General features: G+C 36.6%; 1 protein-coding gene across 1 annotated transcript in view; it reads left to right on the top strand.

Moving 5' to 3' along the window:
• The first annotated feature begins 4538 nt into the window (after positions 1-4538).
• LOC120768077 (nitric oxide synthase-like) overlaps positions 4539-22436 on the top strand; it is a 187895-nt gene continuing 169997 nt past the window's right edge. The window contains exon 1 of the mRNA XM_040094607.1: positions 4539-4676. Within this exon, the coding sequence (XP_039950541.1) occupies positions 4656-4676 (21 nt within the window). The 5' untranslated portion in view covers positions 4539-4655. The remainder of the gene's footprint in view (positions 4677-22436) is intronic.

The following is a 22436-nucleotide window of genomic DNA, read 5'->3' as shown; positions in this document are numbered from 1 at the left end:
CAATATGGATTTTATTTTATTAAATGCAGCTTTAGCATCATTGTTTAATTGGATGTAGATTTTTTTGGAAACATTTTTTGACATTCTACCTTCTTCTCCACGAAGTAGAATTGTGATTGGTTTTGCTAATTTCGCGTAATCTTTTATGAAACGTCTATGGTATCCTGAAAGTCCTAAAAATGATCTAAGGTCTTTAAGTGTTTTGCGGCATGGAAAATCTACAATGGTTTTTATTTTAGATGGGTTTGTGGAAATGCCAGCAGAAGAAATAAAATAATGAATCCTAAAAATTGTACTTGATTTTTAAAGAATTAGCATTTGTCTGCTTGTACTTTCATATTAGCTTTACATACACTCCGTATCAAAAATTTTGTCGATATACTTTGAATGAGATTTTTCGTCTTTGCTAAATATTATTATGTCGTCTATATAGACATAGCATATTTTTTTTATATATTGTCCCAAATTGTTGTCTAATGTACGTTGAAATATGGATGGGGCGTCCTTCAGTCCAAAAGGTAGTCTTGTGAACTCCTTAAGAGGAATTTGATGGAAACCGCTTTTTAAGTCGATTACTAAAAATATTCGGTTTTCTCCTAATTTTGATAATACTTCATTTATCTGTAGTATTGGATATCTGTCAGCAGTTGTAACTGTGTTTAGCTTTCTGTAATCAATAACTAATATGAAATTTGTATCGCCTGATTGATCATCTTTTTTGGGCACAACCCATTGATTTTCTGATAATATCGTCCTCAAATAGTTTATTTATTTGTTTTTATACTCTCGCAACAATGTTGCTAACGAGAGTATTATAGTTTTGTTCACATAACGGTTGTTTGCAAGTCCAAAAACTAAAAGAGTCAGATATAGGGTTATATATACCAAAGTGATCAGGGCGACGAGTAGAGTCGAAATCCGGATGTCTGTCTGTCCGTCCGTCCGTCTGTCCGTCCGTCCGTCCGTGCAAGCTGTAACTTGAGTAAAAATTGAGATATCATGATGAAACTTGGTACACGTATTCCTTGGCTCCATAAGAACGTTAAGTTCGAAGATGGGCAAAATCGGCCCACTGCCACGCCCACAAAATGGCGGAAACCGAAAACCTATAAAGTGTCATAACTAAGCCATAAATAAAGATATTAAAGTGAAATTTGGCACAAAGGATCGCATTAGGGAGGGCATATTTGGACGCAATTGTTTTGGAAAAGTGGGCGTGGCCCCGCCCCTACTGAGTTTTTTGTACATATCTCGGAAACTACTATAGCTATGTCAACCAAAGTCTACAGAGTCGTTTTCTTCAGGTATTTCCATATACAGTTCAAAAATGGAAGAAATCGGATAATAACCACGCCCACCTCCTATACAAAGGTTATGTTCAAAATCACTAAAAGTGCGTTAACCGACTAACAAAAAACGTCAGAAACACTAAATTTTACGGAAGAAGTGGCAGAAGGAAGCTGCACCCAGGCTTTTTTTTTAAATTGAAAATGGGCGTGGCCTCTCCCACTTATGGACCAAAAACCATATCTCAGGAACTACTCTATCGATTTCAATGAAATTCGGTACATAATATTTTCTTAACACCCTGATGACATGTACGAAATATGGGTGAAATCGGTTCACAACCACGCCTTCTTCCAATATAAAGCTATTTTGAATTCCATCTGATGCCTTCTCTGTATAATACGAGTATAAACATTAGGAACCAATGATGACAGCGGAATAAAACTTTACAAAAATACGGTATCTCGATTATCACTTTACCATGCGAGAGTATAAAATGTTCGGTGACACCCGAACTTAGCCCTTCCTTACTTGTTCTATTTCTTGTTTTAAACTGTCATGATATGTGTATGATTTTGAGTATATACTAGGTGTATCTGAATTTGCTCTAATTTCCGGTATTACTTTTGTTGTGTACGTTAGTTTTTCGTTAGGTTCTGAAAATAAATTTCGGTGTTTTTGTACAAGTTGTTTAATTTCGTTTTTTCCTGAAGTATTCATATGTTCGTCACGGATTTGAATGGAATGAACATCTTGCGCCCTATATTGATGGAGTTGAATTTTACGTTTGTTTGCTACAATCATGAAATTTTCTTCAGTACGTATTATTGCTGATAATTCCTTTAAACTATCATTTTCAAGAATTGCGTGCAAATTTGTAAGAGTGGGTAGCAAAAAAAATTTTTAATTAGCATTCATCGATATTAAAAAGATTTAAAAAAGTGTGATGGGTAATGTGTATTTTCCTACCGATTGAATTTGCGTAAAAATGGTTATTGTTTTCTTTGAGATTTGGAACTAAATTTGATTGCATATAATTTTTATTGGAACCTGTATCAACTAGAATTTTTAAAATTTCATCACTCTTCGTTTTGCAGTTAAAATAACGAAACGAAGAGCTGATTAATCTAAAAAATGGACATCTGTCAGGTTTAGCGATTGTTCGTTTTCGTCAGTTTCTGTTGTATCGGAAAAGTCTTAGTTGTGTTCATTGTTTTGGGAATCATTGCTGTATTGGTAATTTTGTTCACTGTAAGGTTCAAAGTTTGGTTTGAGGAAATTGTTGGCTAAAAGTTGGAAGAAATTTCTGTTGTCGATATTGTTGTCTAGGGTATTGATATTGGTAATTAGTATGTTCATGCTGATTGTTTGCGTGTTTTGATCTGAAGGTTTGATTTTCTAATTTCAGGCAAAGGTGAAGAGCTTCTGGTAGGTTTTTTGGTTCTCTGATTCCGAGAAATCTAGAAAGATTCCCATAAAATCCTCTGATAAATGTCTCAGCATAGTAGCTTTCAGTTAAAAGGTGAATTGCTTCTTCTCCTACTTCCATACAACCAATTTTGTTAAGGATTAGGGATAGGTGCGAATAGACCTTTTGGTAAAAATCATTAATTGTTAGTCTTCCCTGTATGAGACAAGTTATCAAATGACTAAATGACTCTAAAGTATCAATATCTCTTTTGTCTGCGTAATGGGTAGTTAAAAACCGAGATATTGCTGTCCAATCTAAATGCGTGTTATACGACTCTAGTGCTATGTCTGCTTTCCCTATAATTTTATTTCGAATTACATTTAATATGGTTTAATAGGGTTCATACATCCTCAGAATCCGCTCAACACTTTTCTTCCAGGAGATAAACTCCGAAGCGTTTCCTGAAAATTCTCGTAGTGATCGCACTACGTCCGGAATTTTGTCTATTTGGTTCATGTTGTCCCTATATCTATCGTCTATTGTTTGGTCAGTAATATTGTGGTTCGTGCAATTTTTTAGAATATTTTTCATTATGGTTTGTCCGTCCGTCTGTAACATCTGAGTTACAACGTTTTTAACTAAATGTAGAAATGGAAGGTCATGCTGGTGCAGCAGGAGCTGTATTCCCCTGCACTGGTGGCCTTATCAAATTATTTGGGTTAGACATATTTTTTATCTAGATTTTGGTTTATTTTCTTTAGAATATATTTTTTCCTTTTGTTTTATTTATGTTATTAATCTCTGGAGGGTCCCTTTTACAGAAAAGTCGCAGATTTATTTTACTGTTATAAGAACCGGAGGGTCCCCCGTTAGGTGGTGAATCGCGGCCCTTTTAAATATTAAAAGTTATTGGCTGTACAAGCCCTTTTTTATTTAGCTTTGTGATTTATAATTCTCTGGAGGGTCCCTTTGATGGTGAATCGCAGAGAACTTTGTATGTTATAAGCTGGAGGGTCCCCCCGAAGGTGGTGAATCTCAGCTTTTATATTATTATTTATTATTGGCTGTACGTTATTATGTGTACTATTCCTTTGAATTTTCTTTAAAAAATTTGTTCCTCTAACTAAACTGATTGAGTTTTTCTTTTCTTAACTTTTCGTGCTTTTCTTATACGAGTATATTATACTAAATTAATAATTTTTTGTGTTTCTCTCTTTCTTTTTTTCTTAAATCTTTAATTTTGAAAAAAAAAAATGTTTTTATTTTTCTATATTTCTCGTTATCAGGCTTTTTCTCACTTTTCTTGTTATCGGGCTTCACTTCGCTCAGTTATCGGGCCTTTTACTTCGGCATTGTTTTTTTTAAGGTCCGTATGACCTTCTTTATTCAAAAAATAAATTGCAACTAATTTTTCATTTTATACTTACGCTAAAAAGTAACCTTATTCTACCTGCCCCGTATATTATAATTCTTAGGAATTGTAGCTTTAGCGGCTCGTGGCGGATGTTACTTCTTTTTGAGAAATATTAGCTTCAGCTGTAATTGTCAGCGTCAGCTATATTACTTATGTTAACTCAAATATTAGCGTCAGCTATAATTTTGAATGTTACTAATGCTAACTTATACACTCAGCAGGATGAACCGCAATGAACATACAACATTACTGACCATCATTACTGTGAAAACCTTGAATTGAATAAAACTTGCCAAACTTGACAATGCGCAGTAAAAAAACGCACCCAATGAAAAGTCTGTGTTTACATACATACATAGAAAATAATGACAGCTCTTTTAATGCTTTTGTATTGACGTTTATTTCTTCATTCCGGTTTGTAGGTCAGCAATTACGATATTTCCGCAGCGCACAGATGGCCGTCACGATTATCGTATTTGGAATAGCCAGCTAATCTCCTATGCAGGATATAAGCAAGCTGATGGAAAAATTATTGGTGATCCTATGAATGCGGAATTTACCGAGGTAAATGAGACGAAATATATATTTGTATTTGGTATCAATATTTTGAACTTATTAAATTTGGACCACTGTAGATACGTATGTACGTAATAATCACGTGGTATATAATTTAGTACTTACTTCTGCTACCCAATCCTTTGAGAACGAAATATTATATATTCTTTTTTTTCACTTCAAGATGTATCGCAATTTTATTGGAGAATAAAAAACGTTATAATAAAGATCTCCGTGGTCGGATACCAGTGGAAGCGTGACAATAATATAAAATGAATGTAACAAAATGTATTAAAATTTGTGGACTCCCTGGTCGGATACCAATGGAAGTTTTACGGGTGTATTTATAGAATTCCACAGAAGAACACTGGCAATTAATTAGTGGGTTCCGCTGCTGCGCACTGAGGATCTCCAGATGCTGGAACGGTGGTTGAGTTGCGCGCCCAAGATGACAAAATAGTTGAAAGTTGCCGAAAAAAAAGCAAGAAACGAAAACGTCCGTCGATGATCACTGCTCGAGATTCGTGGTCGAAAGTGGGCGGCTTCTTCCTTGACAAGGGTTTTTGCTCGTTGGGCTGTGGAGAGTTATGGTGGGTTGAGGTACGGCGTGCATTGGTGTGTGTGTGGGTGTAGACTTCTGAGTGTTGTCTCCAAGTGTGGTGAGTGGGCCAGTGTTGCTTTGTGAGTGGTGTGTTGTGTGGTGTAGTAGTGTATGGGGGCGGAACGCTTAACTCATTTAGCCATCCCGGCCCCTTTAGGCGAATGTTCAGCCTAGCAATCGCTGGAGTTGTTGCCACGTTGGGGTGCGGTGGAGCAGCGTGTGATGCTGCCTGCCACACATTTGGCACAATGCCCCAGAGTCACAGTCCTCAGTCACGTGCGTGTGTGCCAGACAATTGTTGCAGTGCCCATGCGCCTGTGCTACCTGCTGCCGCTGGATGGGTGACATGCCCTTGAAGAGCCCACAGTGTTGCAGTCGATGGGGGCGGCGACAAAGGGGGCATCGTATGCGATGCGGCTCCGCTGGTGGTGCCGGTGTGGTTACAGCTGCTCGTGTGCCATGATGCGGGGATTGTACGGGGTGCCGCTGTTGGGACAACCCCAGGACGGGGAACACTGATGGCCGCAGTGTTGGTGTTGGAGTTGACATGCTTTCTGAGTCCATGTTTGCCTGTATGGAGAAAAGGTCGTGTTTAGTTGCAACTCATTTCTATCTATTATGAAATTGTGCGATTTGTAACCAACTTTATTTGGTTTGTCAGAGTTTACTAATCTACCCATTATTTTTTAGTATCTTTATGATTTATCATATGTGCGATTGATTTCGGTTTTAGTTATTAACGGATTTTTAATTTCTGCGAGTCGGTATTATTGTACGGATTGTTTATTATGTGCATTTTCGTTATTATCTGCGGTTGGTAAGAAGCATAGTTTAACGAGCGGCCTCGTTAGAGTTCCGTTTTGAGTACGGAGGTCAACTACTCGTATGTGACCGTCGGAGCCGTGATGTAGCTTCTCTATGCGACCAAGCCGCCATTCTGTAGGGGGGAGACAGTCGTCATGTATTAGGACCAAATCTCCAAGCTTTGGCTCTTTTTCGGGAGTTTTCCAGAGGTACCTTTTGTGAAGGTCCTTTATATACTCCTCCTTCCATCGGCGGCTGAAATTATGACGGAGAATTTTAATTCTTTCCCATCTGTTTAGTAAGGATAGCGACTCCACGCCTGGCTCAGGTATGGCCAGAATGGGTGCTCCTTTGAGAAAGTGCCCTGGTGTAAGAGCTGTTAGATCTGAGGGATCTTGCGAGAGTGTCGTCAATGGCCGTGAATTGAGAACGGCTTCAATACGAATTAATAATGTTGTGAATTCTTCAAAGTTAAATTTGTAGTTTCCAGCTATTTTTTTAAAGTGGGATTTGAAGCTTTTTACCGCTGATTCCTATAAACCATCCATATGAGGAGCGCTTGGAGGGATGAACTGCCAGATAATGCCTTGGGGAGCGTACTTTTGTACAATCTCAGGGGAAACTTGTTTGATAAAGTCCACAAACTGTTTTCGGTGGCTCTTTGAGCACCTATAAATGTCTTGCCGTTGTCGCTCATGAGCTTTGACGGAAAACCACGTCGTCCGACGAAGCGAGCAAATGCCGCAAGAAAAGCCTCTTTTGTCAGATTAGTACATAGCTCGAGGTGTACTGCTTTTGTCGTAAAACAGACAAAGACAGCCACGTAGCCTTTCATTAGTGTGGGAGACCTTAGCATAGACGCCTTTATTTGGAAAGGCCCAGCAAAATCGACACCTGTGATAGTGAAGGGCGGAGCAAAGTTGCAGCGTTCCGGTGGAAGTGCTGCCATAATCTGCGTTCGCATCTTTTGCTTATGCATAGTGCATATCTTGCACGAAAATATGCATTTCTTTATCTTTGGCTTGAGTCTTGGGATATAAAACTCTTGGCGGACTATTTGTTGCATGAGGCGGTGTTCGGCATGTAATAATAGTACGTGGACATAATTGAGATATAATGTGGCAAGTTGCGATCTCTCTGGTATAACAATGGGATGACGTTCGTTATACGTTAGGCTTGAACTGACAAGCCTACCATTTGCACGAAGTAGACCCTTCGTATCTATGAATGGATTTAGTACTAGGAGTGAGCTCTTTTTATCAATCGGCTACGATTCTCTCAGTACTGATATCTCTGGGCTGAAGTAGCGCGCTTGAGTAGATGCGATAAGAGCGACCTTTGCTTTTTGTAAGTATAGGTGTGCGTATTCCCTTAATTCTACGTTTGAGTCGCTCTATGAATTCGAGCATGTAAGCGATTGCCCTGAAGGCTCGGGGGTAAGATGAAAATCTCTCCAGGATGTCAGTATCATCCAATGTTGTGTGAAAGGAGTCGATCTTTCGACTTTCTGGGGCAATAATATTACGCATGGGCGATTGCGGCCAAGAATCGGGAGATTCTGTTAACCATCGGGGGCCATTCCACCAGAGGGTGGTGGTGGCAAGGTGCAGAGGTTTGCACCCTCTTGTACCAAGATCAGCAGGATTGTCAGCACTGGCTACGTGTCGCCAAGTGGCTGATCCCACTAGGTCAAGAATTTGAGACGTTCGATTGGAGATATACGTCTTCCATGCATGTGGTGGTTTTTCCAACCAGGCTAATACAATCTCGGAATCAGACCAGAGATATAATTTATTTTTTGCCATATTCAGTTGCGTTTGCACTATGGATGCTAGTTTGGCAAGTAGTAGTGCACCACATAGTTCTAGTCGTGGTAGACTTATTGTTTTTAGAGGAGCCACTTTTGCTTTTGCAACTAGTAAGTGGCTTGTGGTCGCTTTGTCGCTTCGTGTGAGAACATAAATAGTGGCGCAATACGCCTTTTCAGAGGCGTCACAAAAGCCGTGTAGTTCGACTTTGTGCTCTGGGATATAATTAACCCATCTTGGGATTTGTATTTGTGTGATATCTTTTAGATTGCTCGCGAACTGGGACCACTTTTCTAAACGAAGTGGTTTTACTTGCTCGTCCCAGTCGGTACCATCTAGCCATAATTCTTGTATCAGGATTTTGGCTTGTATCATAATTGGCGATAGCCATCCTGCGTGGTCAAAAAGTTTTGCCACAGAGGAGAGAATTTGGCGTTTTGTAATGGCGGATAGTCCGGATATGGACTCAGTTGTGTATGAAAACTGGTCCGATATCGCATTTTATTGGATGCCTAATGTTTTTGTTGTACTTTCCTTTTCGAATATAAGGAAATTAGTGTCCAACAAATTTTCGTTTGGAATACTTTTGATTATATTTGGGTGATTTGCCGTAATCTTTTTTAATGGAAACCCTGCGGAATTGAGGGCTTTTATTACCTGTGATAAGGAATCGTATGCTTGTGGAAGAGTGTGACTTCCAGACAGAATATCGTCTACATACGTTTGAGTTTTCAACACTTCAGTTGCCAGAGGAAATTCTGACTTTGTGTTGTCTGCCAATTTGTGGAGTGTTCGAATGGCTAGATATGGTGCACAGTTAACGCCAAAGGTCACTGTTTTTAGCTTGAAGTCGCGTAGTGGACTATTGGGGGATTTTCGGAAAATAATTCGCTGAAAATCTTGATCGTCTTTATGTACGACTATTTGTCTATATATTTTTTCGACGTCCCCGTTGAATACGTATTTGAATATACGCCAGTTTAGAATAAGCAGCATCAGGTTGGAGCGTGGGTCCCGTAAACAGGATATCGTTTAGGGAATTCCCCGAGCTAGTGGATCTTGAGGCGTTGAAGACAACTCTTACTTTAGTTTTTTTTTATCTGGCTTTACTACTGCGTGATGTGGCAAGTAAAATGAGTAGTATTTGTCATTGATGATTTTTTCGCATGGGCTTATTTCCTCCATGTGGTCTAAATGGAGGTATTCTTCCAACACACCATCATATTCTGGTTTTAGTTCACCTTTTTTAAGTAGGTTTCTTTCCATACTTTGAAACTGCTGTATTGCAGAGGTGCGAGAGTGACCTAAGGCGATTGTGTTGGGAAATTGTTGTTTTAGTGGTAGTCGTACGACATACCGACCATTATCTGATCTAGTAGTTGGGTTTTGATTGAAATGGGGGGGAGTTCTTCTATCTCCCAAAATTTTCTCAATTGTGAATTGAAGTACTCGTTTGAGACTTCCTCAACTTGAGTTTTCATTGTTGTGACTGGTTCCGTAACTAGTCCACTTAGGATCCAACCGAAAATAGTCTTTTGTGCCAAAAGTGTGTTTGAAATTTTCTCAATACCTTCGAGTATTATTTGTGGTATGAGATCGCTGCCTAATAGAAGGTCTATTTGAGCGGGGGTGTTGCAGTTGGGATCTGCTAACTTAAGGTGTGATACCTTTTCCCAATGCTTGCTATTTATATAATAGCTGGGTAACATATTGGTTAATTGCGGCAAGACTATAGCTTCTGCTTGTATTCTTATATCCGCTTGGGGGGAAAATAGGGTAATGGGTCAGATTTTATTAGAGTTTTGAACTACTCTTCCGCCCATTCCCGTAATTTCAAAGTTGGCTTGTCTTGTTGGCAGATTTAGCCTATTTTGTGCTCTAGACGCTATGAAAGATCGTTGTGATCCTTGGTCTATTAGGGCTCTGAGCTTAAACAGATCTCCTCGATGCTCGATGGATACGACTGCTGTGGGTAGTAGTACCCTACTTTGATTTTCGCTGTGTAACGTTTGAGTTTTTAATGCCTTTGAGCAGCATGTTGCTTCTTGGCAATTTTGTGAATTTGGCATTTCGGGATTTGTTGTTGCAACTAAACCCGCAGCTCTTTTGATATTTGCGCTGTTTGGGGGTAAGCTGGAAAAATTATTTATATCGAATGGTGTCGTTTATGACAATAGACGCAGTTAAATTTGCTTTCGCACTCTTTGAGTGTGTGCGCATGTGACAGACAGTTTGTACAAAGTCTTTTAGTTTTTACGAAATTGTTGCGGTCGATAATATTCAATTTTTTAAATCTCTCGCAAGATTTGAGCTTATGCCCTCCCGTACATAGTTCGCATGATCTATATTTATTCTGCTCAGATGAGAACGATTGTGTTTTGAAGAAGCTTCTATTCAAATTGTTGTTGCTATTGGCTTGGGGCTTGTGGAAGCTTCTATTGAAGTCTTGCTGAATACCTTTTGGTTTACTTGTATTTATTTTTTTGTCTACCCTTTCCGCGATTTCGTGCTGGGTAGTGAGAAAATCTTTCATTTGTTGCCACGTTGGGCACCTTTTCCTTGATGAGAGCGATTGCTCCCACAATAATAAAGACTTTTCTGGTAATGCTGCTGTGCATATATTTACCAGTATAGGGTCCCAGTTGTCTGTGGGAATGTTTTGGGTCGATAAAATCGACAAACAATTGGAAACAGTGGATTGAAGTTTGATAAATTTTTCACTGGTTTCCTTTTGAATTTTTGGCAAGTTCATTAGAATTGTTATCTGCTTATCGACCAATATTCGTTCATTCTCGTATCTTGATTTTAAAGCTTCCCAAGCCATATTAAAATTGTCGTCACTTAATGAGAACTGTTTTACTATGACGCCAGCTTGACCTTTCGTTTTGTATCGGAGGTGATACAATTTTTGTGCATTAGATAATTTTGGGTGGTTTATGTAAACGGCTGTGAACATGTCCCGGAAGGACGGCCATTGTTCATAACCCCCATGAAAAATGTCTGTGTCACATGCGGGCACCTTGAGGTGGATGCCTGAACTTGCCTCTTGACTTTGTACTTGTGGCATCTCTACTCGCGGAAGTGGAGTAGGTGCAATTGCTTTAATTAATTTCAATTGATCAGTAATCATTGCTTTCGTTTCTTCAAATTGGTCTAAGCAATTTTCATATTTGGCGTAAGCCGCGGATTTGAAATTTTCTGGTAGATCTGAGTCATCAGATTCTACTATTGCGTCATAAGAAGCTTGGAGACGTATCCAAAAATTGTCCAGATTTTCTTTTTTGATTTCTAATGCCGATTCAGAATTATCTTGAATCGGCGAAGATGAAAATCGAGTGCAGTATTTTATAAAACTGTCACTCTCAGAAATGAATTTACTGTATATAATGTCTTTCCCCCTTTTTTGTTTTATAACACCTTGCTTTGAGCGTGTAGCTTCTGCAGGTGTACATGGACTTTTTTCGTCCGAAATCATTTTTGGAACTTTAAGTAGTAGTAGCAGTGAAGATTTAGATTCTTTGGAATCTGCGTTCATTTAGAACAAATAAATTAACGAAATATATAAGTATATATTTTTTTCAATATAAACTGATTGACTTTAGATATTGACTTTCAATTGCTGATTGCCAAGCGAAGTCTTTTTTGTAAATATAATTGATAAAATTGTAAAATGTTTTGTTTTATTTTATTTTGTTGATCGGATTATATTAAATAACGCGTTTCGTTTTAATTAATCTCGAATAAAGTACAAAAGTATTACCGAATTTATTTATTATTATTTTATTGTTAATATATGCAATATTTATTTTATTAAATTGTTTTGTGTTTGTATGTCTTATAGGGTATACCTATAGACGAAACCGTTTGTATGTACTTGCGACTGAGTGCTCGTATAAGAGATCAGTGCTTTTTGTAGATATGTACATATGTACATACATGTATATACGCAATCCGCAATCCTGCTTGTTTTTGCTTATCAAAGAACAAGGGGTATTGCCGAAAATATGCCAATTTGGACTTTGGACATGCAATTAAAATTGTTCGTAATATTTAATTATTATTTTATTTATATATGGAAATACATATATTGTAATACTTTATACTTTTTCTACTGAACCGTTTAAAAAGAATGTAATATTTTGAGGTACCCTCGGATGGGGTAATCAACTTTCCGTATATAATTATGTACAAGTGTATATGCAAGCGTGCATATATTGTTTCTCAGTGGAGCGAGCGCGCATAAACGGAATTGAGAAATGAAATAATCGTGTGTGCACTTTGATTCGTAAATGTGCACTCTTTGTATATTCTGTAAATATGTATGTACGTATGTATGTGAGTACGGTCTCTTGGCCTGTACTCCAATGTTCTCAAATAGTTGAGTTTACAATAAATATACGTATGTATTTTCAATGTGTAAATATCAACGCATGTGTATCAAATTGGTGCATACATGTACATCTGTAATTTTTTCTTTTATTCGGTTTTTCTTGACCTTTTCTCTTTTATTCCTTTATATATATATAAAATCATTTGAAGGAAGAATATATATATATATATAATTGTTTTTTGTTTTTGCCTTAACTTTTGCTTACTTATTTAAGGCAATCCTGCTTATTGCTTGATCAAGCATAAGGGGTATCACCGGACATATGTGCAAGTGAAATACTTGAATTTTTTTTTTTTTATGTTTGTGGATAATTTGTGTTTTGATACACGAAGGTAAGCATTAGTGGCCAATAAACAATCTTTATATATTTGGATATATATACATAGTACATAAATATATATGTATATAAATATATATGTATATATGTACATATATATTGTCTGTTGTGCCTAACAGTTTTATTTTCGGTATTTCCGTTTTAACCGAAAGTTACTTGTGACCGCTTGGCAATCGGTGTTTTTTGCAAAAACAATAAAATAAAATGAGAATAACTGGATGAGCTATTCTATGCAAATAAATTAAATTTGACGCAAAAATGATATACATATGTAAGTATGTATGTAGTATGTACATGTATGCAAAATTGAAACGAAAAAATGCAGTACTAAAAGGAATCGATACGACTAACTTTGTTATCCGTCATGGGATTTTTGGTATTACGGTAGGCCAATGCGCCTGATAGTTCGCATGAGGTGTTCCAAATCCTGCCCTGGAATGCTGCGGTGAGTTCCTAGTGGTTTTTGGTTTTTTGTTGTTTTTACTCCGCGCCCGTTTTATATTAATATGTATTAGTTACAAACATATATGGTTTTAAATTCGCGCCCGCTGTTTTTTGTTTTAATGTTTTGTATTTTTTAATTAGGTGGTTTTTTTCGCGCCCGTTTGTTTTTGTTTTTGGTAACTGCTTATTATTATTATTTTTTTTTCGCACTGATAAGTATGTATGTATGTGTATTCTTATTTGATATTAATTTCTTTATTTTCCTGTTTTTTGTCACTACCCAAACTTTGTTGTTGGGCTTTTTTTTTTTTAATTTTTGTTATCTATTGGTAAGTATGTATGCAGAATTATACTTTTTTTCTTCTTTTTATATTCTATTTTTTCAGTTTCGGGCACTGTATTTTTCATTTCACTGCACATATTATTTGCACTTGCGCTCTTTTTAATTTTTATTTTCTCTCTTTTTTTTCCTTTGTCACTATGTTTGTATGTTTGTATGTTTGTATGTATATATGTACATATGTAATTTCAATTTCACTGTACATGCACTTGCCTTTGCACCTGCGCACTTATCCACTGTCGTTTGTCGCCACTTAATATTTTAAGATTTTTTCGCTTTACAATCTTGTTTCACATTTTCCTTATTTTATTCTTATAAAAAATTATTTTTTTTTCTTTTCACAATAGTGCCATTCAGTATGGCTCGAAGGACAATATATAATTTAGAACTTACTTCTGCTACCCACTCCTTTGAGAACGTAATATACATTCTTTTTTTCACTTAAAGATGTATCGCAATTTTATTGGATGATAAAAAACGATATAGTAATAAAGATGTCCCTGGTCGGATACTAGTGGAAGCGTGACAATAATATAAAATGAATGTCACAAAATGTATTAAAATTTGTGGACTCCCTGGTCGGATACCAATGGAAGTTTTACGGGTGTATTTATAGAATTCCACAGAAGAACACTCGCAATTAATTAGTGGGTTCCGCTGCTGCGCACTGAGGATCTCCAGATGCTGGAACGGTGGTTGAGTTGCGCGCCCAAGATGACAAAATAGTTGAAACTTGCCGAAAAAAAAAGCAAAAAACGAAAACGTCCGTCGATGATCACTGCTCGAGATTCGCGGTCGAAAGTGGGCGGCTTCTTCCTTGACAAGGGTTTTTGCTCGTTGGGCTGTGGAGAGTTATGGTGGGTTGAGGTACGGCGTGCATTGGTGTGTGTGTGGGTGTAGACTTCTGAGTGTTGTCCCCAAGTGTGGTGAGTGGGCCAGTGTTGCTTTGTGAGTGGTGTGTTGTGTGGTGTAGTAGTGCATGGGGGCGGAACGCTTAACTCATTTAGCCACGTGGATTCCAATAAATATGGTGCAATTACGCCCTTTGCATCAACAAAGATTTTTTACTTTACCTTAATCCATTACATGAATAAATAACATAACTAATATGAAGGATAGTTTTCTTCATTATAAATATTAATGGGGCTCTGCATTTGAAGGAAATGAAATTGAAAATAACAAAACTAAACAAATTGACAAAAATTGATGTTGTTACGACTTAAAAAATCTGCTACACGTGAAAAAGAATCAATAGTTGCCATGCTAAGAAAACGTAAACAAATATTACTCCCATGAAATAACAGCAGGACCCGCTGTACAAGTATACTGGTACGATTACACATTAACATAATTTACTATCTATTTCACTTTGCATAAAATGTGAGTATACCTTCATAAAATGACAGTCTTCATCCGCATTACGCATTCGCGATTTTTTGCTCATCTGTATACGTATCAGCGCTCTTTTTGTTGTCGTTTATTTGCTCTCTGTGCCATCAAAGAGATTCAAATTATTTATTAAAATTTTGCATACAACACTGCCTTGTGTAAATTTTTACATTTATAAAAGCTCATGAAATTCTTTCGATGTTATAGCTTTGAAATTAAATTCGTATATCCTTTCTTTGAACTAATACTATGTTCGGACCGACAACGAAACATGTTTTCGTGGGAAAAACTGGTTTTCGCACGAAAACTTGTGTTTTCGTCCATGTAGAATCTGTCAAACGAAAACACAGTTTGCGCTGAAAACTACTTGAAAACTAACATTCCACTCATTACAATCGGTGCCTGCTCCAGTTTAATCGATGTTTTTGGAATACATATTTTTCCGGTTCTAAATTGTCACTTGATATTCTCATATTAGGGGGATTCTCTTGCTCTTGCAAAACCTTGCACGGTGCAGAAATTGCAGAATTTTCCTCTTGGTGCAACGGCACAACAACAAACAAAGGCAGACAATTATTTGCAATGGCTGTAAAATATATCAGACCAAAACCCTTGTTTATTTTCGTGCCGTCATGTATCATTAGATTCTGCAATGGGTGCTCTCTTAGCCTTGCATACATATTTCGGAATAGGATTTTTGCATTTTGTGTCATCGTGCAATCTTGCAAGAGCAAGAGAATGCCGCTATTGATAGTTGTCAGTGAAAACTCATCGAAAACACACATTGTCGGTCCGAACGACTAAGATTCCACAACATACAAATGTGTTTTCAATGTCGGTCCGAACATAGTATAAGTTTGTTAATGTTTTCGTAAAACATAAAATATAAGTGTAAGTAGAATACGGGTATTTTTCAGTGTTTGGGTAATGTGGCCATCATCTGTAACCTTCATGGTAACAATCTCGCACTAGTATTCTTACTTAACAGATTTTATATTCATTTAATGTTAGTTTAACGCTATTCGACTTTTGATTTGCATTCTGTGCTTATGAGCAGTTGACGAATTTATTTTGTGAGGTGCAGTCTAATTATTTTCAGTCGCCTAAAGAAGCGAAATTATTTCGAAATTTTTCCTCAAAGCTATTATTTGAAAAAACTGAAAATTCAGATAACTATTTTAAATAAATCAGAACTATAAGAGAGTTTTTTTTTTTATTATTTATGTAAATGTTTCCAATGCTTTTTTCTATTAATCCACAAAGCGGATAATATGATAATTTTCTAGTGCCGCATGAAAATTATTTTTCGATATACATATGTACTTTAACAAAAATGTCCGGCATTTTTAATATGGAAGGTAAATGAAACAGAAACAAGGCTTTCAATTGTTCGGAGTAAGCAACCAAATATAACATACAGGTATGTTGACCGAGGATCATTGGTAACAGGTAACAACTGCATGAGTGCAGGTGGCTGCTTTTCGTACTGTTTTTCATATTCCCATCTAAAAATCAGAATCTTCCTCCAAGGTTTAAAATTGGCAAATACCAGTAAATGGTTTAAATGCACAGGCACCCTTAGAAAGAAACGTATTTTTATATTCTTGCAACAGGTTGCTATACAATAAAAACTACGATACGAGTTGATACGAGTTGAAATTGGGATATCCTTCTGTCGGTCCTTCCGTCTGTCTTTGCAGCTGTAACTTAAACCACTACAGCTACATATATATTCATATAGTTGTTTGAAAATATGTTCTCAAGTATACACAGCAAGGTCAAAATTAATGCAATCAGCCCGTCCCTATTTATAGAAAGAAAAACACGCTCTCTCAATTTTATTAAGATAATTTGGTACTATCAGAAAGAATTCTCTCTGAATTTCAATAATCGATATATTCGGCAAAAAGTCATCTATAAATGCTGAGTCCACATATTCATCACTTAGGGCCTTGAATAGTTTTAATTCGATTTACGCAATTTTTAGTCATAAGATGGCACACCTCAAAAATACTATTCGTGCAAATTTTCATCCTGATATATTAATTCACTTTTTATTTGTATACTTGAAAGTGAAAGTTTCTAATGGAATTTAAAATTGAGTTATATGGGAAGTAGGCGTGGCTGTAGTCCGATTTCTCCCATTTTCATGCTGTAACATAAGAAGGTCGGAGGAATGTCTCGTGCAAATTTTGTTGAAATCGGATCTCGAGGTATGTGAACGGTGCAGGCCCCCATCGTCCAATTTAGACCCCGGTTCCATCAAAGGCTTCTGATACCATCATTTAATGTCTTTTGTGTATTTAGTTATTTATTTATCGCGCTTTTTAATGCGATTTCACCTTGTCGGTAGGGGTTCATAAAATATTCGCGCTAGGCGAATTTGGTTTTTGTAGCTTTAGTGGCTTAGGAGATACACTTGCCAGAAAAAGTCTCCGTACACCATATCAAATAAAAAAAACCTCAAGAGTTTTTTGGCAAGTAAAAATGTTATATTTAAAACATAAGTATATTAATAACTTTAATTCATACATTCTGTTTAAAATTCCGATATATATTTTCTTAAATATTTCTATTAAAAGAAATTTTTTTTGAAAAGAAGCGAAAATAATTCAGTCAAAAAAATCAGGAAAAGTTTCTATACATAATATAATTAGTTTAAAGTAATCAATTTTTTCTTTTTAAAAATAGTTTTTAATGGCTGGTAGGATAACCTCTTCGCTTGAAGACTGATTTTACACCATTCTTCGAGGTAATGCTGTGTACTGGCGAATCCTACGCTCAAACAAATCACACGAGTAGCATTAAGATCTGGGGATTGGAGTGGCGTATACAACTGGTGCTTAGTGTTGTAGAACAACCAAAGCTTTACATTGTGTTTAAATGAGTTAAGCAACCACCCCCTCTACCCGGTAAAATTGACGCATCCTAATACAACAGGGCAATTCACCACAGCTGATGACACTACAACACAACTCACCGCACCTGTACCCCTACTCACTAAACAAAAAGGATGGACAACAGGATAGTTCTAAACAATTCGATCTACACAAGCCGCACATAAACAATTGCTTCATACTTTCTCTTCTATACTGCGCCGTGTAATTCCCACTTCTTTCGATCGTCATCGTTCCACCCGCGTCGACAGCGATCCAACACATCCAATTTCGATTCGACGTGATATATGTACATATTATTAAGCAAAACATTGTACTGCAAACAAAGGATAATTTTAAATAAATTGTACCTTTTAAATACACAACTCCTTTTTTCATTTTAATCTGGGTCGAAGGACCATGGTTACTTACCGACCCAATTTATTTTGGGGAATACAAACCGCTGATGACTCAATATGCGCTTACACGTAAATGAAAAAAAGAGTTGTGTATTTAAAAGGAACAATTTATTTAAAACATTGTTTGCTGATTGTTTTGGATGGTTGTCATTTTGAAATCAAAAATTGTTCCCAAGCTCCAACTGTTCAACACTTTAGTTTATATTTGTTTTCCATATATTTTATTAAGCATATTGATCAATTGTTGACTTAACGAAAACGAAGCTTGCCAACATCTTCAGCCGCCATACATCCCTAGTCCAGTACACCACCTCCTTCACGCTTCACAGTCGGTAAAAGGGCTGTTCCGCTCTTACGCCACACGAGCTTTATTCTTTGATAAAAAATATACAATACGAGGTGTGTTCAAAAAGTATCGCGAATTTTGAATTTTCCCGGATTACGTATATTCGAATTTCGAATTTTTTGTGGCGTTATGTTGGCACTCATGTCTCTCACTTATGCCGACAAGCTCGGCCATTTTGAATGTTCATTTAATTGTTGATAGCTGCTTTGTTTGCACGTGTTTTAGATCGTCTTCGATTTTTTCACAAAATTGCTCAATTGTGACCAAAAATATCATCGCATGAACATTGCTAATGAGATGTTAAATTCTGTCCGCGACGACCCAAATTTGATCCAAAGGGTCATAACTAGTGACGAATCGTGGGTTTATGGTTATGACGTGGAAACTAAAACTCAATCATCTCAATGGAAGCTGCCGCACGAACCAAGACCGAAAAAAGCGCGCCAAGTTCGGTCGAATGTGAAAGTTTTGCTGACGGTTTTCTTCGATTGCAGGGGCGTGGTGTATCATGAGTTCTTGCCACAGGGAAGAACGGTCAATAAGGAATATTACCTGCAAGTTATGCGCAATTTGCGCGAAGCAATCCGCCAGAAACGCCCGGATTTGTGGAAGAACAAAAATTGGCTTTTGCACCACGATAACGCCCCTGCTCACACATCGTTGTTTGTGCGCGACTTTTTGGCCAAAAACAACACACTAATGATGCCGCAGCCACCGTATTTCCCTGATCTGGCCCCCTGTGACTTTTTCTTGTTCCCTAAACTGAAGAGGCCCATGAAAGGATGACGTTACGCTTCTCTTGACGAGATAAAGACGGCATCGAAGAAGGAGCTGAAGAAAATAAAAGAAAAATGATTTTTTGAAGTGCTTCGAAGATTGGAAAAACCGTTGGCACAAGTGTATAATATCTCATGGGGATTTCTTTGAAGGGGACAAAATAGATATTCATGAATAAATAAATAATTTTTGAAAAAAAACACAAAATTCGCGATACTTTTTGAACACACCTCGTATATGCTTTGGTCTGAGTATAGGACTTTTTCCCGATATTCTGGAGACTTATTTGTATGAAAATGAGTATATATGAGACTATATGTACGTTTCCTTCTATTGAAATCGGTAATCTACACCCAATACAATAAATTAAAAACCATAATTATAATTAGATAATAAAATTTAGTTTACTTATGTTTACTAAAAACATAAAAAAAAAAACAAAGTGGTTTGCGTGGCCAAGAGTGTATGGGTTCTTTCGTGATACACCTGCATGATATCCATTAGTCTTCAATATTTTATCTTACAGTATCCTCAAGAATATCCTTATTAAACGATTTTTTTTACTTTCATTTATTTGAGAGGCGGTTACCTTAGGAATTTCTTTTACTAACCGCAATGTTTCAATTTTTTTGCGCGAAAAGCCTCTATGGTAAAAGGGAATTCCCCTGTACCAGTTAACTTATAAGAAATTAATGATATACATAATATATGTATATATTAGGGTGTGCCATTTTGAGGCAACCTTTTTTTCAACTGAAAAACAGGCTCAAAACTTTCGAAATGTGTACAAAAAAAGTCACTCAAAAGATGAGCTCTTAATATTAATACTAAGAGGTGCCTCTCTCAAATTTTCTGTTTTCCATATAAATTACATGGAAAAAAAATCATTTTTTTTGTGGTGGTTACTGTACGGAGGTTATTATATGTGCACGCGATGGCTGCCAGTAGCGATGGTAAACTCGATTCCGATTCTACTCGAAAATCGAGTTTTCTCGTAAAATAATCGATTTTTGGAATGTCAAGAATCGATTCTTAATCGACTTCGACTACTGAAGATCGATTCCGAAAAATTACAACTAGTTCAAATAGAAGAAAGAACTCACAAGCAACTTGAATATAATTAAACGTATAATTACAAAACTACTGTGAGAATATCGGCTAATTTGAAAGATCGCTGGGCTTGCGGCGTTTAAGTCGTCTCTAAAAGTTAACATGGCTACTTCCTCGTTACAATGCTGTAGGAATCCTGCACTATGTGCTGTTGTAATTTTTAATATTTCTGCGTAACCCGAGTTTACGCCTAGATCTCGCTCTATATCAGCACATCAACAATACCAAGGCATTTGACAATTAGACTTAGTACTTTGTTTTGAAATTGTTGGATGACTTTATTATTTGCGTTAGTACATCCCCAAAGTTATCCACCATAGCTCCATATCGGTCCCAGTATTTGTTTGTAAATAAGTAACTTATTTTCGATGGATAACAATGATTTGTTACCAATTAAAAAATTAATATTTTGAGTCGCATAATCACCTCCTTCCTTTTGGTTATTACGTGAATTTTCTACAATAGCTTAGTCTATGAAAATTGGTATGTGCTGTATCCTGTTGTATGTGTAAACAATTTATACAGACTTAGTTCCTTAACTAGAAGCAGTATAAAAAAATTTTAAATTCCACTTGATTTGTTCAGTTTCCAGAACACAAATCAAGATGCAATTAGTATAACGAGATACAACCTTGCAGGTTTGTTCCATTTTATAATTTTAATATTAGATATACATACATATATAGTTCACTTTTGATCGAAAATGTCGGTCAATTGATCGATCGCAGGATGTACCAAAGCATGTTTATTAGCCAAAGGGCTTTGGTGATCTCGGAGTTTAGGTATATATTTATTTATATATTTTCGATTCGAACCTTTGTATTATATCAATATTAGTTGCACAGGTCGTACGCCACAGTTGAATGCCATACATCCAAATCAGCTTTATGACCGCATTATATATGTAAAAGCACTTTATTGTCTAGCCTAAGCTTAGAGTTTTTATTTAAAAGCCAATTTAAATTTGCAGCTCTGATCTTCATGCTAGTTATTTTACTTACTAGAGATATGTTTTCTTCACATGAGCCTTTTATCTAGGTGAATACCAAGATAAGTTACTTTGTTCGCTTGGACTATTAAAATATTGTTCATTTTTACTGCCGGACAGATTTTCGGTCTTAGCGAAAACGTACCATGCTTACACTTCTGTTCATTCACATTTGTGCGCCAGGTCGCTAGCCATTCTTCGACAGAACTTAAATGCTCCGCTAATATTCTTGATGCTAAAATGTGGCCTTAAACGCTGCCCTGTTGTACACCAGCCCTTATCAGTCTTTCATCAGATATGAAATCTACTATTTTCACCATAAATTGTCTCTTATTTAGACCTTTTTTAATCTTATATAAAAGAACTTCGTGCCACAGCTTATCAAACGCCACAGCAACATCTAGAAATATTACTGAACCCTGTGCTCAAATGCTTTCCTTATTTCGTTAGTAATTCTCTTTACTTGCTCTATTGTGCCATGTTTCGTACGAAATCCGAAGGAAAGGAGACATCTTTGATAGTAATACTTTTTCAAATACTTTAGAAAGACAGGGTAGAAGACTGATTGGTCTGTATGAAGACTGCTGTGTTAAGTATTTTCGAGGTTTATCATAATAATCTGTGACTTTTCCATGAAATTGGGTAATATCCAAAACTAAGAATAGCATTAAAAAGCAAAGAGAACACCTCTATAGCAATACTTGGTAACTCAATTAGTATTTTTGTGGAAATATTATCATCTCCCGGCGAATTTTTTTAATTAAGGTGACATTTGAATTTAAACTGCGCGTGTCGAAGGATTTGGAGAATTATTTTTTTTTAGGTTGGTAGTACTGTCAGTCACATTTATGTCAAATTTCATGTCGAAATATTCATTAGTGTTTGAGATACGTGTCGTTTTGTGAGCTGCTAAAAGTGAGTTTTTCGTTTTTTGCGATGTCGAAATTTGTTGAGCAAAGAATTTGCATTAAATTTTGTTTACGGAATCAATTTTCTGCTGCGGATACGTTGATAATGGTGCAGAAAGCCGTTGGTGATGAGGCTATATCTAAAAAAAATTTTTACAAGTGGTATAATGAGTTCCAAGCCGGCCGTGAATGTGTCGAAGACGAAGAGCGTCCAGGGTGACCATCAACCTCA

This window comes from Bactrocera tryoni, chromosome 2, assembly GCF_016617805.1.
Source record: "Bactrocera tryoni isolate S06 chromosome 2, CSIRO_BtryS06_freeze2, whole genome shotgun sequence".
Classification (NCBI taxonomy): domain Eukaryota; kingdom Metazoa; phylum Arthropoda; class Insecta; order Diptera; family Tephritidae; genus Bactrocera; species Bactrocera tryoni.
Note: the sequence above shows the minus strand (reverse complement) of the source record. Positions and strands in the feature narration are given on the sequence as shown.